The sequence below is a fragment of the Bombina bombina genome, chromosome 1 (assembly GCF_027579735.1).
Source record: "Bombina bombina isolate aBomBom1 chromosome 1, aBomBom1.pri, whole genome shotgun sequence".
Lineage (NCBI taxonomy): Eukaryota > Metazoa > Chordata > Amphibia > Anura > Bombinatoridae > Bombina > Bombina bombina.
In genome coordinates this window covers 757,638,158-757,656,763 of record NC_069499.1, presented here as the reverse complement: position 1 = coordinate 757,656,763, position 18,606 = coordinate 757,638,158, and the positions used below count along the sequence as shown (strand labels likewise).

The 18,606-nt window shown below is 37.8% G+C and overlaps 1 protein-coding gene across 1 annotated transcript in view; it reads left to right on the top strand.

The window, feature by feature from the left end:
- DCX (doublecortin) overlaps positions 1–18,606 on the top strand; it is a 164,682-nt gene that overhangs the window by 110,433 nt on the left and 35,643 nt on the right. Inside the window, exon 4 of the mRNA XM_053691889.1 lies at positions 12,177–12,279. Coding sequence (XP_053547864.1) covers positions 12,177–12,279 — 103 coding nt within the window. The remainder of the gene's footprint in view (positions 1–12,176; positions 12,280–18,606) is intronic.

Below are 18,606 nucleotides of genomic sequence, written 5' to 3'. Positions count from 1 at the left end.
TAAGGGCTGGCAATAGAGCTGTTTACTTTGGGGCAATGCCACGCAAAAAGCCCTTTCAGGGCTATTTGTAGGGTTAGACTTAGGTTTAGTGGTAGGGATATTTTAGTATTTTAGGGGTTAATTAATTTAATATAGCTGGCGGCGGGGTAGGGTGATTAGATTAGGGGTTAATAATTTTAATATAGCTGGCGGTGGGGTAAGAGCTCACATTTGGGGGTAGGTAATGTAGGTGGCGGCGGTGTAAGGAGCTCACATTAGGGGGTAGGTAATGTAGCTGGCGGCGGAGTAAGGAGCTCACATTAGGGGGTAGTTAATGTAGGTGGCGGCGGGGCCCGGGAGCGGCGGTTTAGGGGTTAATAACTTTATTATTAGGAGAGTGAGGGGGGATAGCGGATAGAGGGGTATACGTGTCGGGCTATGTTTGGGAGGCGTGTTAGACAGTATGGGAGATTTAATACTTTAGTCAGTTTTTTTAGGCGCCGGCAGTTTCTAAAGTTCCGTAAGTCACTGGCGACACCAGAAATTTTTACTTACGCAGATTTCTGGACATCGCTTGTTTGTCAGACTTACGGCACTTTAGCATCTGACGACGCCGTATATAAGATAGCTCGAGTTGCGAGCTGGAACTACGGGCGGCGCAGGTTTTTACACTTGCGCCAAAACCTGCGCCGTATATCGGATCGTGCCAATCTGGGCTTCAGTCTGCAGCTTACAAGGCTAGCTACTATCATATTGTTAGTTTAACGCAATTGTTTTCAAATCTGTCTTCAGGCCTCCCTAACAGGACACATGTTGAGGCTATTTGAACTGGAGAACAGGAGAAATAATCAGCTTATTAGTAAACCTGGTTATTTTACCTGTTCTCATTCAAGGTTATCCTGAAAATCTGGCCTGTTGAAAGTGAATTGATTTGCAATCTTTATCTGTAAAAGCCAATTATTAAAATATATGTTGCAGGGTTAGCCCTGAGAAGTCTGCAGTATGCTTTTCAGTTCTGAGAATTAGAAAATCTTAAATTTTCAGAACAAAATTGCATAAAAGGGGGCAAAATAAATAAAACGATAATGTTGTTTCACTATGCATAATTAAACCTTTATATTAAAATATGAAGGTGATTACTGTCCCCTTAAGCAGTGTCACCAGCTTCACTGGCCTCACCATTTTCTCCTACATCACAAGTTCCTCTCTTATTATTTAAAGCTCGCTACTCTCGCTATCCTTTAGTAAATTAGCTGCATATAATAACAGAGGAACCGGAAGACTCCCTTAACTGAGAGCTTTGTAGTGCAGGATTAACCTGCCTTGTGAGTAAATGATAGGAGCTGGTTATTGGTATGCTCCAAGAGAAAGCGGGGTCAGTCTGAAAGAGTTGACTGGCAAGCACCCCTCCTTCCTGCCCAAGGTGTTTGACGTCTTTGTCGCAGTCGTTGGCAGGGTGAATGCCATTATGTTTTTCACTGGTTTGTTCAGTCGGCTTAGCCTGGGAGTGACAAGGATTTTCCCTTAAGGGGTAGGGAATGGTAATAAGTGAGTATTTAGGGCATGGCTTTCCTTTAGTGCTGTGTTGCAGACTTTCTGTGATTGTCATTATTCAAGCTCATTTGTTATAATTCATGCTTTTTTGTATGTAATAATTGAATAAAGCTGTAGCAAACAATCTATACCATGAGGTTTGGTATCCTTGTCTGATTTATGGTGGGGTTGGTTGAGAGAGTACGGTTTTGGGGGAGGTTGTTGCTATGAAGATGGGAGGGTTAGGTTGAGGACTATAGGGGCAGATGAAGCTGGAGTCGCTAGTAAGGCTGCTGAGCTGGAGATTTTGCTTAGCATATTTTGCTCATTTGTATTCATTCACTGTCTGTCTGTAGGTTTAGTGTGGACAGAAAATCAATTCATACAAATAAAGATGTACAGTAAATATATTATGGTAAGAATTATGATATCACTACCAAATAATTAAAATATATGATTTGTAGCCAACAAAACAACATCAACAGACTGGAAATAAAGGGTTAAATAGGATTGTAAGACTTCCAACAATGACATCAACATTCACAGACAGTTCCTCTGGCAGCGGGTAATTACTGACAGCAGGACTGGCAGCAGCGGGTATAATTATGAATTCTGCAGCAGATAAGGATGAGACTGGTGGTAACATATGAACCAGAAGAGCAGTGACCTCTGTTTTAGGAGCCCTTAGGCCAGCTATGTTTCATTTAATCTTTCTGCACTGCGCATGTGGGTTTGTGGGGTGTGTGTATATACTATATATATATACAGTATATAGAAACTTAAAAAAACGTGCTTTGCTCTCTGCAGCCCATAGCAGTAGCAATGATCTATTTTCTTCTGCACAGAAATGCAGAGGTTTTTTGTCTCTTCACAAAGAATGAAAAGTACAGCTCCCGTGATAATGTAAAAACATCCAACCTCACTTGTTCAAAATCAGACCTTTTTGTCTTGCTACATTGAGCCCTAAAGACTGACGTCTGCTAAAGGATATTAGACATGTATTTTTTTTTCATATGGTTTATGGGAAGTGCCAATCCAGGATTCCATGTCTCCATATGTGAGTGCTGTCTTCTGCTTTTGATTGCTGAGGTCCCCTGATAAACTAGATCTGGCCCCCAAACCCTTTTGTCCTTGTTCCTTTTTTTTTTTTGAGCAATTATAAAAAAATTTTTAAAAAAATCAGGTGATAGGAAGCGTGGACTTACTCCTATGTTTTTTTTAAAATACAGATCAAATATCTACTGTATCTATCATCTATTTATCTATCTATCATCTATTTATCTATCTATCATCTATTTATCTAAGCAACTATTATTACAAAATCATAGTTTGATGTATTTGTTCTGTTTGTTTCATATTGCAAGTTTTTCTTTAGTAGTGTCTGTTATCTACTTATGAACCCACACAGACTTCAATAAGATCCTGTGTTTCATTGCTTTCCTGGGAGCTTTATACATCTCTGGGGGGGGGGGGGAACCTGTGGGCTTCCCCCAACCATAGTTATCGCCTCTTAAAATAGTGATGCTTTCCCACCACTATATATACACACATCATATGTGGTTCCATGGAACACCTATGCAATGGGGATCAGGTTTAAAGGAATATTTAACACTAAATAGAAGCACAGTATTGAGGTTATTCAATGCCTTCCTCTAGTTATGGGTTACACCACGTTGAAATCTAGCTTTTACTACATTCCTTTGCTGACGTGTTTACACATGTGCAGCAACTCTCCTTCCGACACCTGTAGTGTAACATACGTTCCAAAATAGTTTCACCCATAATTAGAGGGATGTGTGTCCCTTTAAGGAGCCTACGATTTTACATTTTTTCAGTACTGCCACTGTAAAATGTTTGAGCTGCTAGCTTGTTCTATAAAAAAGTATTGTGCTATCAAAATCCTATACCTTGCCTCTGCACAAACAGCACACTGTTCCCTGTCACACTGCTCCTTTCCCACCCCTGTAATTGCAGACATCCCAACTTTCCCCGAAGTTCAGGGAGTCTCCCTCATTGTAATAGCGGCTCCCTGATGCCCGCAAATGAAATGCAATCTCCCTGAAACTACAAGTACCATGACCCAACGTTGACCAAATCCGGAAACAGAGTATCTTTAAGGAATGCCTCTAGTTGCTGTGAAGTCAGAAAGGCATTGTCACAGCAAGTCTGTTTTTACTGTAAACATATTACCTGTCCACCACCCTCCCTCCTGCTGTTTGGAGGCAGCGATAAGGCTCTTGCGGGAGAAGGAGAATCAGCAGCAGGCAACATCGGCTGCAGCATAGGCTGAGTGAGAACTGAGAAAGAGGGCAAAGAGAGTGCGCCCCTGTGAGGGAGGAGATAGACACCTCTGCTGTTAGGTCCTTATCAAACTGACTCTACTGTGAGTACAAAACATAATTACAAATAGCCTCTCAAACTCAAAAATCACACACGCTCCGAGACACAAAATCCAAAAGTCATACAGGGACAACTATACTAAGTACTTCACAAGCTGGAATGCTATAGAATCCTTAAAGCATGCATCAGTAACCAAAAAGCCCTCACTGATTTTAATAAAATAAAACACAAATACTACCTTACTTACTGCACGTAATGAAACTTCGTATTCTAACATATTTGAGCATTCAACAAGCGTACGACCACTGGAAAATAGGTTTGTTGTATGTGGTTGTGCAATAAAGTTACTTTTTTTAAATGTGAGTTTAGTGGAAAGTTACTTTAATGGTAAGTTTCTATCTTATTTAGGGTTTCCACGGGGGGACGCAGTAGCCGGTGAAGCTCCCTCCCTGAAATCAGATTTTGCAGGTTGGGATGTCTGTAATTGCCCAGCTCTGCTCCTAGATGATAAGCAGCAAACCTGAACCTTCAAGTTCTAAAAGCAGAGTGTGACGTATAGAGCATGTATGCATGTGTGTCTGTCTCAGTGGGTAAGCCCTAAAGACATTTGTCCAGTTTAACCAGTCCCTATTTCATTGTACATGATAGAGGATTCACTGAAGCTCACTCAACTCTTCTTACCTGAAATGCATAGAATAACAGTGGAGCTGTTATGTTTGTTAGACCCTTTGCTGTGTATCTGGGATTCTGGATGTCAACATATCAAATGTCTGTATTTGTATTTTGCATTGAAAATAAAATGTTGGAGTTTTTATTTTTGTTTTTGTTAATATAATCAAAATAGATCTCTAAAGAAAAACAGTTTGGATGAAGTGCACAAAATGTTTAAATTCTGACAATAAAGTAATATGGAACCTATTCATTTTAAAATAGACATGTGCATGGCAAAAAAATTTGGTTCGGTTTGGATCGATTCGGAATTTTTCGAAGTTTGGTTCGGATCGATTCGAATTCGGAAAATTCTGAATCGATTCGTTTCGGATTTGTTTCGGATTAATTCGGATTCGAAGAAATTCGGCTGGATTCGGTTCAATTCGGTTCGATTCGATTCGGTTTGGAAATTCGACATTTCGGTAAGTGTTAGGTGGGATTAGACTAGTATTATACTGTATATTAGGTGTTAACCTAACATACTGTACAATACTAGTGTAATCCAATGGCCATCCGAATTTACGAATCGATTCGATTCGGTTCGATTCGGAAAATTCGGCAGAATTTTAATTCTGAAATTAAGTTCGATCAGAATCGCCGAATTTGCAGAATTTCCGAATCAAACCGAACCGAATCGCACATATCTATTTTAAAACAGATGAGATACATTATATAGAACAATGTTGGTATACATAAACTAGCAATTGCATTTGCTTTACGTACTTTAAGCAGGAATGGGGAACCTTGGCACTAATGATGTTTCAGAACTCCTGATATTTCAGAGCATCATGGGAAATGTATATCTGAAACATCTGGAGGGCCAAGGTTCCCCACTCCTTTAGATTTATATATAAAATGTTTAGCTTTGCATACTGAAAAAAACTTTGCCATATACTTTCATTGATTATTTTGCCCCTTTCATGTAATTTAGCTCTGAAAATTGAGCAATTTCTCATTCTCAGAACTTGAAATGCACCCTGCTGACTTCTCAAGGTTAACTATGCTATATATCTGTCCCTACGTGGCTTTATCAGATAGCAACTGCAAAACAATGCATTCTATACTATCTTTATGACAGTGAGTAGCCTTATTGTCCATGGGCTAAAGCCCAGATTGGCTCCTCTAAATAAGGACAAAATAAAAAGAGCGCAGACCCAGTCTATGGGGCATAGTACGGAGCTTGATGCCCCGTGTTTCCGGTGAGCCTTCAGGCTCGCCGGAAACAGAAGTTATGAACCAGCGGTCTAAACACCACTGCTCCATAACCTGTCCGCCTGCTCTGAGGCGGCGGACAGAAATCAACCCGATCGAATACAATCGGGTTGATTGACACCGCCGCAAATCTGCAGGGGCGGCATTGCACCAGCAGTTCACAAGAACTGCTGGTGCAATGATAAATGCAGAGAGCGTATGCTTTTGGCATTTATCGATGTGCAGTGGACATGAACCGCTATATCAGATCATGTCCGCTCGCATTATAGTAAATATGAGTAAGAGTATTTTATACATATCAAATAGCGCAAGTAAAAACAAACGTACCGAATATCATAGTAAAAGTAAATGTTACCAGAGGTCCTCCATTGTAAGCTGGTTGAATATCAGTTTGAAGCCGCTTGATCCTTCCTGTTGTCACAGCATTACCAAAACGCCTTTGTGTCCCAGGAGAGCGGAGCTACTCAAAGTAGTTGGTACTTGTATTGACCGGACCTCCTCCTCCAAATAAAGTAAATGGTGGGTGGAGTTTGGCTATAGAAAACAAATTGAAGTAAAAATGTTTTTAATTTGTTTTAAAATGTTAACACTTGGCTGATACGTTATTCTATTGCAACACAGCAGAAATATGTTTGCCATTCCTTGAATGTAACAGTCGCATAAATGAAGCTCACATACACTATTCACTATGATTTAGTAAAAATTGGAGGTTTTAAAACAGTTGTCACCCTGTAAGTAATATTATATAGCACTGATAGCCAGCTGCAATAGGAGGCACACAATGAGGGGGGCGTGACTGCGTCTTGTGATTACTCTGCCATTGTTTGTGACAGTCATGCTGTGATGGGAGGTCTCCTATCTAGCCTGTCTTTGTTTTTCTAACTCAGACAAAATGTGCAATTTCAAATCTTTTTTTGCCTGCAGGCTTTTGGAGTTGTTACTATAAATACGCTGTATAATGAGCTGATGAAATTTGAATCAAATTAGTAGCTTGCTTCCCCCAGCAATAATCTGTTATCAGCTCTCTTCCAGTGCCCTAAGACAAGCTTGCTGGCAGCTCAAAGCAACATTTAAGATTGTTAACTCTTTAAACTCCTCAAAAGCACTAATCAGTTACATGCTTGTGTCTCCAAATTATTCATCTTTTGGATGAAAAGTCCTGTTTGTCAGAGACATTTCCTTATTCCTTCTCAGAACTCAAACGTTTCTCATTTGGAAAGACAGACAATTTTTAAAATGTATCTCATGTATTCTGTTGGTAGCGTGCCATTTGTTTTTTTGTTCCCTGTTTTATACTCTTTAAAGGGACCTGAAACCCAAAATGTTTCTTTCATGATTCAGAGAGAGCATACCATTTTAAACAGCTTTCCAATTTACTTTTATTAGTTCATTTGTTTTGTTCTTATAGTATCCCTTGTTGTAAAGCATACCTATGCTCAGGAGATGCTGATTGGTGGCTGCACATATATGGCTCATGTTATTGGCTCACCTAGTGCAATGCTGTTTCTTCTACAAAGGATGCCAAGAGAATGAAAGAGAATGAAGCAAATTAGATGATATAAGTAAATTGGAAAGTTGTTTAAAATTCTATGGTAAATCTGAATCATCGAAGAAAAATTTGGGTTTCATGTTCCTTTAATACTCACAATTGGTGTATAGTATTTTCCTTGTGAAAATTGCCATCAAGGCTTTGTCATACAATGGTAATAGGGTTGCCAGGTCTAAAGTGTTTAACTGGACAGTCCAGTATTTTTGAAGGCTATCCAGTAACATCTTCACAAGAATACTTGACATCTGTTACTAGCAGCTAAGAAGTAAAATGGCTGCTCAGTTGTGAAAATATGCATTGTGGGATCAGAAGTAGAAGCTTTTGGGGGAACATTGTGTAACCCCACCTATAATTGTGCCCAGTAATTTTATAGCAGTAAACAGTGCTTACATATTTTTCTGTATGATTATCTGTTTCTCTAGTCAGTTGAAGTGGTGTAAAGCCCCAGGGTAAAGGCTGTGGTGGGGTCCCCCATTTCATCAAAGCTGTGCCGGCAGCCGATAAAAGAAAAGGAGTGTGCTTCTCTGTACCTATGGGTTATGCTTCCCCCTTGGTTAATCTGTGCCAGAGGATGTGCTCTTGTGCAGCCATCCTGTACAAATACTGTATGCTGGTAGGTTTTTTCTGTACAGCAAAACTGTGATGGCCATTTTGAGAACAAAGGCACCATTTTGTAAAGGTAAATCCACACACTTTCTTTAAATTTGGTAGCCCTTTTAACAGGGGAGGGCACAGAGAGGACATGATACAGGTGGAGCCCAGGCCGCACCATGCCCCCCTGTAGCAACATCACTAATGACTACAGAGCCAGATGGAGCCCACAGAGGTACGGGCCCAGTCTCCATTGAGACTTCTGGGAACCCTAAAGTTATGACTCTTCCTTGGTTGAACATTGCTAAAGGGATTACACATTTTAAATCTTTAGTAAACATATAAAATATGTATAGACAAAATTGGCTTTTATAAGTCTAAATAAATAATTACAACTTATTACACTATGTTGTTTCTTTGTTTTCAACCAATAACTAACTTTTTTGTTCAGGTTACTACTGTAATATTTTATACATAGAAGCATTCATTGTGATATTTATAATTATCTTATGAAAATGAACAATCAGCATCTTTTGAAATGTTAAAAAGACACAACATCAAAATATATACCGTGAGAACAAACGAACAAGGCACATTTTATAATACTGGTAGATGTAAATTTGAAACTTTTTTTCCATGACCCTTTAAAAAACTAGCCAAACAAAAAAAAAATTGAACAGGACAGTCTGGTATTTTAAACAGTTGTCCAGTAAGATGTAAATGAAAAAATGACACAAAGGCCCCTATTTATCAAAGGTCATGCGGACCTGATCCGATAGTGCGGATCAGGTCCGCAAGACCTCGCTAAATACGGAGAGCAATACGCTCTCCGCATTTAACATTGCACCAGCAGCTCACAAGAGCTGCTGGTGCAACACAGCCCCCTGCTGATTCACGGCTAATGGGCCTCCAGCAGGGGGTGTCTGGCGATTCCTGTCCGACTGCTCAGGGCATGCGGACAGGGTTATGGAGCAGCGGTCTTTAGACCGCTGCTTCACAACTGGTGTTTCTGGCGAGTCTGAAGACTCACCAGAAACAGGGGCCATCAAGCTCCATACGGAGCTTGATAGATAGGCCCCAAAGTATTTTTTTCTTATTTGCTCCACCTAAATATTTTTTTTCAATGTATTATGGGTTTTCTATCCTTTATTGAGAAGGTAAAAAAATAAAAAATAATAATAAATCATTTAATACATGTCACTTTTCCCCAACAGATCAGTTGGAGGTCTGCTTATCACCCAGTAAGCAGTCAGTCCTTAAGGACCATCAGACATGATTTTCCTGTTAATTTCAAATTAAACTAAATAGCTTTAATTTTTTCATGAAACTAAATTATTTAACATGTTTAAATGGGGCTATTTCACATGCATGACAAAATTGATTATCGTTGATATTAAATAGACATTAAGCACTAACTATATTTTATAAGCATAGTATTGATGTTATTCCCTGCCTCCCTCAAGTCATGGATAATGCCATCTTGAAATCTGCTTTCATTGCATTCCAGTGCCAGTGCGGATGTGTTTGCACATGAGCAGCAACTCTCCTTCAGGTACCTGCAGTGTAACCTAGGTTCCAAAATGGCTGCATGTATGTTTAGATGGAGGGGCATGGCACATTTTTTATTATTCCATTAATTACTTGTAAAGCACTCACAGATTATGATTCTATTGCGCTGGTGGTTGACAGTGGCTGGATCTGATCTGAAGTGTTATATTGGCTTAAGGTTGACAGAAGCTATAGGGCCATTGATCTGATCTGAGGTCTGGTGAAGACTTGTGGTTGACAACAGCTGTAGGACAATGGATCTGATCTGAGGTATGATGTGGGCATATAACTGCCAGTGGTTCTACCATGGTGGGGTCTAGTTTTAGGTCTAATGTGGGCACAACACTTACATGGGGTGTAGAACCATGGGGTCTTATATGAGGCACTTACTGAGCTCTGTCACTTGCTGGTTACCCAGTATTTTATGCTGGAAATCTGGTAACCTTTTTACCTATATATTTTAATAGCTGCATTCCTCCTTTTTTACTGACTACTAGAAAGCTTAATGTTTTCTTGATTTCTAGCTAGGAAAAAAGAGAAAGCAGGTCTACGGCAATACATTGGATTACTTAAAGGGACAGTCTACAATAGAAATTGTATTGTTTTAAAAGATAGATAATCCCTTTATTACCCATTCCCCAGTTTTGCATTACCAACACAGTTATATTAATATACATTTTACCTCTTTGATTACCTTGTTTCTAAGCATCTTCTGACAGCCCCCTGATCACATTATTTTTTTTTTGCATTTAAGCCAATTACTGCTGTGTTGTGCTAACTCCTAAATAAATCCCCGGGCATGAGCACAATGTTATTTATTTGGGCCACATGAACTAGCAGACTCCTGTTGTGAAAAGCTAATAAAAAAGCATGCGATAAGAGGCTGTCTATAGTGACTTAGAAATAGGCAGACATTTAGAGGTTTAAATGTTATAAAGTATATTAATATAACCATGTTGGTTGTGCAAAGCTGGGGAATGGGTAGTAAAGGCATTATCTATCTTTTTAAACAATAACAGTTTTTGTGTAGACTGTCCCTTTAAGGGATTAAGAATATCTTGAAGAACACATAAAGAAGCAGATGTTATTACCCTCTACTCCTTTTTGTTTATGTAACTTCTATTTGTAAATATTATATTAATTTGAAATCATAGATCTATTGTCATAGTGCTGTAGAATATGTTGGTGTCTTAGAAAAGAGTGGATGAATCATAACCATAATAATCACAGGCTGTCTATTGACAAAGAAAGTGCTAGTAGCATGTAAAACATTTGGGGAAGAATGTAATATATGTGAGAAAAGCAGGATAAACAGTTTTATTGTCTGGGTTGCCTTAGTTTGAATTATTGTTGGAATGGAGAGACTGTTTGGCACAACAGAGTGAGGCAAGAAGAAAAAAATGTCACCTCTTGAACCTTTGCTCTTATGAGATAAACACTCACTTGAGTCACCATTTGACACCAAAAAGGTGCCATTTTATCATGTGTAGCTCTTGTGTACAATAAGCAACTCTCTCTCCTGCTGCATATTCTGCCTCCCTCAGAAATATGTCTGTAATCTCCCAAGACTGTATATGTAGGGGTTGTAAAGATTGTAAGTTGTTTTGAGATTAATTTATGTACACAATACTACAGTATGATGTGGCATTTTATAAGTAAATGATTGATATTAATAGTTAATGTGCAAATTTGGAAATATGGAAGCCACAACCACAGCATACTGAGGTGAAGTGTTTAGTAACAGTAAATAATTGAATATGATGTTTAATGCATTAAGGAATGGAACAGTTAAGGGTATAAGGATATAGCTTGGTCTGCAGTGTATGAGGTAAAAAGTATTTTGTTCAACAAGTTGGCTGAGGTGGTTGAAGAACAGTTGTTCGAAAGTGTTTGTGAGACAGATTAAAATGGTTGAAAAAAATATGACGGCCTTCAAGCAAAGCTGTTAAGGAGCAAGTTCAAAGCAGATCATAGGGCACTGCAAACATGAGATGGGAAGACTATAGGGTTTGTTAGAAAGCCTGCGGGGTTGACATGACTTGTTTTAGTAAAATGTTGTCTGATATTCAGTCATATGACTAATGATCTTTAGGCACTATAATAGACATCAAACGTGTGCAATGCTCTTATTTAGCTAATTATGACATGCTTAATCTGATTTAAAAAAAACTATTATCAATAGCAAAGCCCACTGGATGAAGAAAGACTCACAGGGGGGGTGTATGGGCAAGAGGACCTAATTAGGTTTACAAAGCCATTTTTGTTGAATTAATGTATTTTTTTATTTTTTTTGGTATGTACTATCAATTTGTTTCTTTTGCCAGGGGAATTTTTAAAATTATGTTCTAATGAATATGTATGAGCAAATAAAAAGTTTTAATATTTTAATGTTATGTAAATATATTTATGATATGGAGCTAAAAGGGTTTAATTTCAAACTGAATATATTTTACATCTCCCACTGATGGAGTTGCCTGATCCCAGCTCCAGCAAAGCTCCTCTGGTTCTGAATTTTATGTATTTCATTACCCATAATCCCTTGTACAGTGGAGGCACTATTTCCTGTGTAGTTTGCATTTATTGTATTTTCAATGGGTAATTTGTAGTTCTTTGTAAAGTCTTTGGTTTTCTTGTGTTTTTAAGCCTGATTTCTAACAAGACAGCAAAGTTTCACTTATTTTTAAAATAAAAAAATGGTCTTCTCTTCCTCCAGGTGACTTGTCTTCATGACTTCTTTGGCGAAGATGACGTATTTATTGCTTGTGGCCCAGAAAAATTCCGCTATGCTCAGGATGACTTTTCTCTTGATGAAAATGGTGAGTATAAACAAACTATATGTAAATATTTTTTGTTTAGTTTTTTGTGTGCTTGCTAGATATTTGCTACATGCAAAACAAATGTACATGGGTAGAGATTCAGCAACACAAACAGCTCTTTGTTTTAGAAAAACAAATTGAACAGAACTGGTCAAGCTGATCAGCAAGATGCCTAATGTGTTTTACATTTACAGAAACTGGCAATGGTTAGCTTCCCACAGTTGCCTTTATGCCTCATAATGACAGTGTTGGTGGCTAATGGTTTGACATAGAAGACAGCTGCTAAGGGACAATTGACTATGGCTTATTTATTCAGGATTCCCAATTGTCATCCTTTACTGCCGGTATTCCTTAACTTCTTCCCAACTGTAATACACACAGGGCTAGATTACAAGTGGTGCAGTAAATCTGCTAACACTAAATGGACAGTCAACACCAGAATTTTTGTTGTTTAAAAAGAAAGATAATCCCTTTATTACCCATTCCCCACTTTTGCATAACCAACACAGTTATAATAATACACATTTTACCTCTGTAATTACCTTGTATTTAAGCTTCTGCTGACTGCCCCCTTATTTCAGTTATTTTGTGAGACTTGCATTTTAGCCAATCAGTGCTCACTCCTAGCTCAATGTTATCTATATGAAACACATGAACTAATTTAAATCATGAAAGGGTTTTTTTTGTACTGGCTTGTTACTTTTACGCTCTTTGCGCTTTTTAGGTTGCGCTGTTATTAGAAGTTGCAAAAAAACTTATTTTGCGCTAGTGGTAACCCGAAAAACGCAAAAATCCTAACTTTAGTTTTCGCATGCATGTATTCCCCCTTTTAAATCAAGATAAAAAAGAAAAAACTAACACCATACTTGTGAAAACTACATCACATTTTTGCATTCCCCATAGCAATCAATGGAGAAAAAAAAGTGGAAAAAAACACACTGCCCTACAATAAGCCCCTAGCCCAGTGATGGCTAACCTTGGCACCCCAGATGTTTTGGAACTGCATTTCCCATGATGCTCAACTAGACTACAGAGTGCCTAAGCATTATGGGAAATGTAGTTCCAAAACATCTGGGGTGCCAAGGTTAGCCATCACTGCACAAGTCTAATAACCTCTAAACCGCCATCCCCCCAAATCGCAAACTATCTAAATAAAATATTAACCCCTAAACCGCCATCCTCCCCACAACACATACTATCTAAATAAACTATTGACCCCTAACCCGCAATTCCCCCACAACGCAAAGTAATAAACTAACACCCCCTAACTTAACCCAATTGAAAATAAACCTATACTATAAAAACCTAACTACCTTAAAAAACAAATCCTGTACCATTAAAAATAAAAACCTAACATCACTGGGGATGTGGGGAAATAGGAAATATGACCCATATCTGGTGGTCCTGCCCTAAGCTGTCTACTTTTTGGACTAACATTGAAAGGACTTTAAACCCGCTCTTTAATTCTTCACTTAAACTCACACCTCAGATAGTTCTGTTCAATGACCAAAATGCACATGTAGGCTACGTTCACAGCTCCTTCAAATTTGTATGAATGGGGCAAAATCATTACTCGCCCGATAAAGCCAGTACCATACCCATATAGCCAGAATGGAAGAAAAGAACGCAAGAACTATTAGACTTATTAGAATATTCTTATTTTAAAACAAATAGATTAGATATATTTTACAATATTAGATTCTACTGGGACACATTAAACTTTTCAGATATAGACACTACTACGATAACACAGATAAAATGAACAAATATATCACCTTTGGATGGATGATTCCTTACCTTAACTTGACTTCCTCTTCTCCGATCAGTTTCCCTTTTCCTCCATATTCCCTATTACTTTTGAGTTGTTCCCTCTTTCTTTTCCTCTCTTTTGTTCTTTCACTTTCTTTGAGTCTTTCTTTGAGTCTTCGGGAAGGTATATATGATGTATTGACCAAACTTTCATGGACGTGATAACCTGGTCTATTTATGTAAATAATCTACATTTTGTCTACTTATCCTCTAAGCATGCATTGATTGTAGACTTCTTACTGGCTCTTTGTATAACACCTTTCCTAAACTGTATAGACCGCAGATTATGCCTGAAACTGATGGTGTCACACTTGTACCTCATTTTGTAAGCTTTCTCTGTGAAGACTCAGTCAATAAATAAAAAATATATTTTTAAAAAAAACCTAACCTTACTAAAAATAAAAAAAGCTACCATTACAGAAATTAAAAAAAGTCTAAAAATACAAAAAATAAAATAGTAATTACCCAAAAAAATAAAAAAACGCGATTCTATTCTAATACCCCACAAAAAAAATCCCAAAATAAAAAAACCCATTCTAAAAAAAAGGCCTTTTGTAGGGCATTGCCCTAAAGCGATCAGCTCTTTTAAAAAAAAAAAAAAAAAACACTCACTAACCCCTCTAATATTGCAACCCTCCCACCCCCCCAAGTAAAAAAAATCTAACCAAAAAAAACTAATTTGCCAATTTCCCTGAAAATGGCACTTAGATGGACATTGTCCTTAAAAGGGCATTTATCTCTTTTTCTGCCCAAAAAAAAAAAAAAATACTGCTTGGGAATTGTGCAGGATATAATTGGCCAGCTGTGATAATATGACTGCTGTAGTCTTCTGTGCCGCTGAATCAAAAATAGTCAACATACAAATATTTCTGCAGTTGCCTATATTTATGATTGCTAGTAGACTGAAATGTATAATTCAGTTATGTATAGAAATATAAACAAAATGAATATCAAAACTCTAGATGTGGATTATCTCTTATTATCGTAAGCTGGGTTTACAGGGCCAGCTTTGACAATGAAATAAATCATTGTACTCATTTTCATCTCACATTCTACATTATTTAATAGGACATACATTACTACAACAAGAGTGACAAACTTTTTTCAGTGTATGCACAAATTTCATACATTTTTTTTTTTTTTGAATGCTCATGGTATTTTTTTTTTTAATATAAAATGGACCATAAAGGGGACATTTTATGAGCAAGCCTGCAAAAATAAATTAAAGAAGCAAATCCTGCTTTTTATCCTTTCCTCTACCTCTGAGATTGGGGAGATAAATCACCCAAAATTTGATTGGGATGCAATCCCACCCCTGCACATTAGCGGCCAAGCAGGGGGTGTCAATTGCTGTCCAACACCTCAGAGGTAGCGGATGAGTTAAGGAGCAGTGGTCTTACGACCGCTGCTTCTTAAAGTGAAGGTAAACTTTGATGAATGAAAGCCTGGTTTTTAAAAATACTATTAAAAACAGGGGCACTTTCATTCATCAAAGTTTACAAAGCAGCCGTTTTGTTTAAAAACGTACCTTTGTTCTTTTCACAGCCAGCAGGGGGTGTCAATTAACCTGATCGTATTCGATCGGGTTGATTTCCGGCAATGTCTGTCCGCCACCTCAGATCAGGCGGACAGGTTATGGAGCAGCGGTCTTTAGATAACTTGTGATTCTGGCGGGCCTTCAGACACACGGGGCATCAAGCGCCGTTTCGGAGCTTGATAATTCGGCCCTATAGTGGGGTTAAAAGAACATGAAACCCAAATTTTTTCTTTTGTGATTCAGATAGAGCATATAGTTTTAAACAAGTTTCCAATTTACTAATTATATCTAATTTGATTTGTTCCCTTGGTATCCTTTGTTGAGAAGTATACCTAGGTAGGCTCAGGCTCTGTAAGCTAGCTGCTGATTGGTAGCTGCACATATATGCCTCTTGTGATTGGCTTACTGATGTGTTAAGTTAGCTCCCAGTAGTGCATTGCTGCTCCTTCAAGAAACAATACCAAGAAAATGAAGCAAAATTGATACTAGACGTAATTGAAAGTTGTTTACAAACGTATGTTCTATCTAAATCATGAAAGAAACAGTTTAGGTTTCATGTTCCTTTAATACTCACATTTGGTGGCCGATTTATTAAGGGCCGAATGGCCCTGTTTCCGCGCAAGCTTTTAGGCTTGCCGGAAGCAGGAGTTAAGAAGCAGCGGTCGCTCCTTAACTTGTCCGCCTCCACTGAGGCTGTGGACATAAATCTGCCTGATCTCATATACGATCAGGTTGATTGACATCCCCTGCTAGCGAATATGCAGGGGGCGGCATTTCACAAGCAGTTCGCCAGAACTGCTTGTGCAATGGTAAATGCCAACAGGGTATGCTGTCGGCATTCAGCGATGTCAGGTGGACATGATACTGTTATTAAATTGGCCCCTTGGTGTATAGTATTTTCGGTGTAACAATTTGCCATCAAGGCTTTGTTATCTTACTACATTTAATGGTAATAGGGTTGCCACGTTTCCAGTGTTTAAACGGACAGAAGACCGTGAAAATATCCTGTTAGAAACTTTTAATGCAGCATATTTTAAATATTAAATAAATCTTATAAGTAAAAAGTTATCACTAATTATTTATTAGTCCATGATGAGTACGTGTTAAAGTGGCCAGGAGTTAAAATTTCACTTTATAGTTGTCTTTGTCACTAGGAAATACTTAATCAGGGTATCAGTTACATTAATCTGTATGCCATTACAACAAACTTAAAGGGCCACTAAACCCAAAATCTTTCTTTCATGATTCAGATAGAAAATAGAAATTTAAACAACATTACAATTTACTTCCATTATTTATTTTGCTTCATTTTTTAAATATCCTTAGTTGAAGAAAAAGCAATGCACATGGTGAGCCAATCACACGATGCTTCTATGTGCAGCAACCAATCAGCAGCTAGTGAGCATATCTAGATATGCTTTTCATCAAAGAATATCAAGAGAATCAAACAAATTAGATAATATAAGTAAATTTGAAAGATGTTTAAAATTGCATTCTCTTTCTAAATCATAAAATAAAAAATGTGGGTGGTATGTCCCTTTAAGCTTTGTAACATATCATAAAACATTAAAAATAAAATAGCTATAGGGAGCACAGTGTCACATTTGGGTAGTGTAACATCCATGTTTTTATTGAGTTCAGAGTGAAGACCTGGCATTATGCAGATAATTGTTAATGGCTGATCTCATATCTAACTCCTTCAGGAAATCTGCCAGTAAAACAGCTTCTGCTTTCTTGAACATTTCAGATCAGTAGGGAAGTAGAAAATTATTTTTTTATTTACAAGTATTAGAAACCAACATGCAGAATTGGGTCAGACAGCTTATTTGTGGTTGACCAGATGCCTGATTGCTGTGCAGTTATTACCCTGCTTTTTGCTATAATCTTATTAAAACATATGTCTTTTCCTTGTTTTACTGTAAATAGGATAATGAGACCCAGATGCACTAAGCAGAGTTATAGCAATACACCTGTCACAGAAAAAGTCCATGATAAGGTCATATTGAAATATTGTTTTTTTTCTAGTTGAATCTGCAGGGGAATATTTTAAAAAGAGCTTGATATTTATGTAAAATGGTTTAATAAAGTAAAGAAGTCCCTTCAGGTCTGTGGAAACGTTTACATTTTAGGGTCCTAAATATGAACCAGGAAAGGTGGTGGGTGAGGGGCAGAGTGACCTAGTCCTTAGGAAGTGTCTGGTTAGACAATAGCTTGATCTGGTGATCCAAGGACATAATCGGACAATGCATTAGACAGTCTCACATTTCACATTATGAAACAGAGCTATAGGTCAGATAAGTACAGAGAGTGGGTTAGAGCTGGAAAATTGGGAACATCCTGCTAATTGATGTGAGTTTTTATGCTAGCAAGTATGACTTGTGCATAAATGTGCATTTCCTGTGAATTTCAAATAAAGTTGATAAAGCTTTCACTAAACTTTTTTTTTTTTTTAAAGAAAAAAAATATGATTTAATGATCTTGGTATTATATGGTACCTACAATGTCCGTGCTTTCTGTGTCCCTTAAAGGGACATTAAACCCAAAAAAATTCTTTCATGATTCAGATAGAGAATACAATTTGAAACAACGTTCTAATCTAACTGAACAAATGGGTGAGCCAATGACAATCAGTAAATATATGCATCCACCAATCAGCAGCTAGAACCTAGGTTCTTTGCTGCTCCAGAGCTTTCCTAGATAAAACTTTCAGCAAAGGATAACAAGAGTAGGAAGCAAATTTAATAATAGAAGTAAACTGGAAAGTTGTTTAAAATTGTATTCTCTATTTGAATCATGAAAGACATTTTTTGGGTTTCATGTCCCTTGAAATTATACTTTCTCAAAAAGTCATAGATTGTGTTCTTGTGCTCCTTGGTAAAATGGTCTTGGGAGTTTGTCTGTAAAAATCTGCCCCTGAGATGTGTGTTTGGCATAGATATATCTGAGTGTGGGAATCAGACATGGGCTCTTTGTTTGCCTTT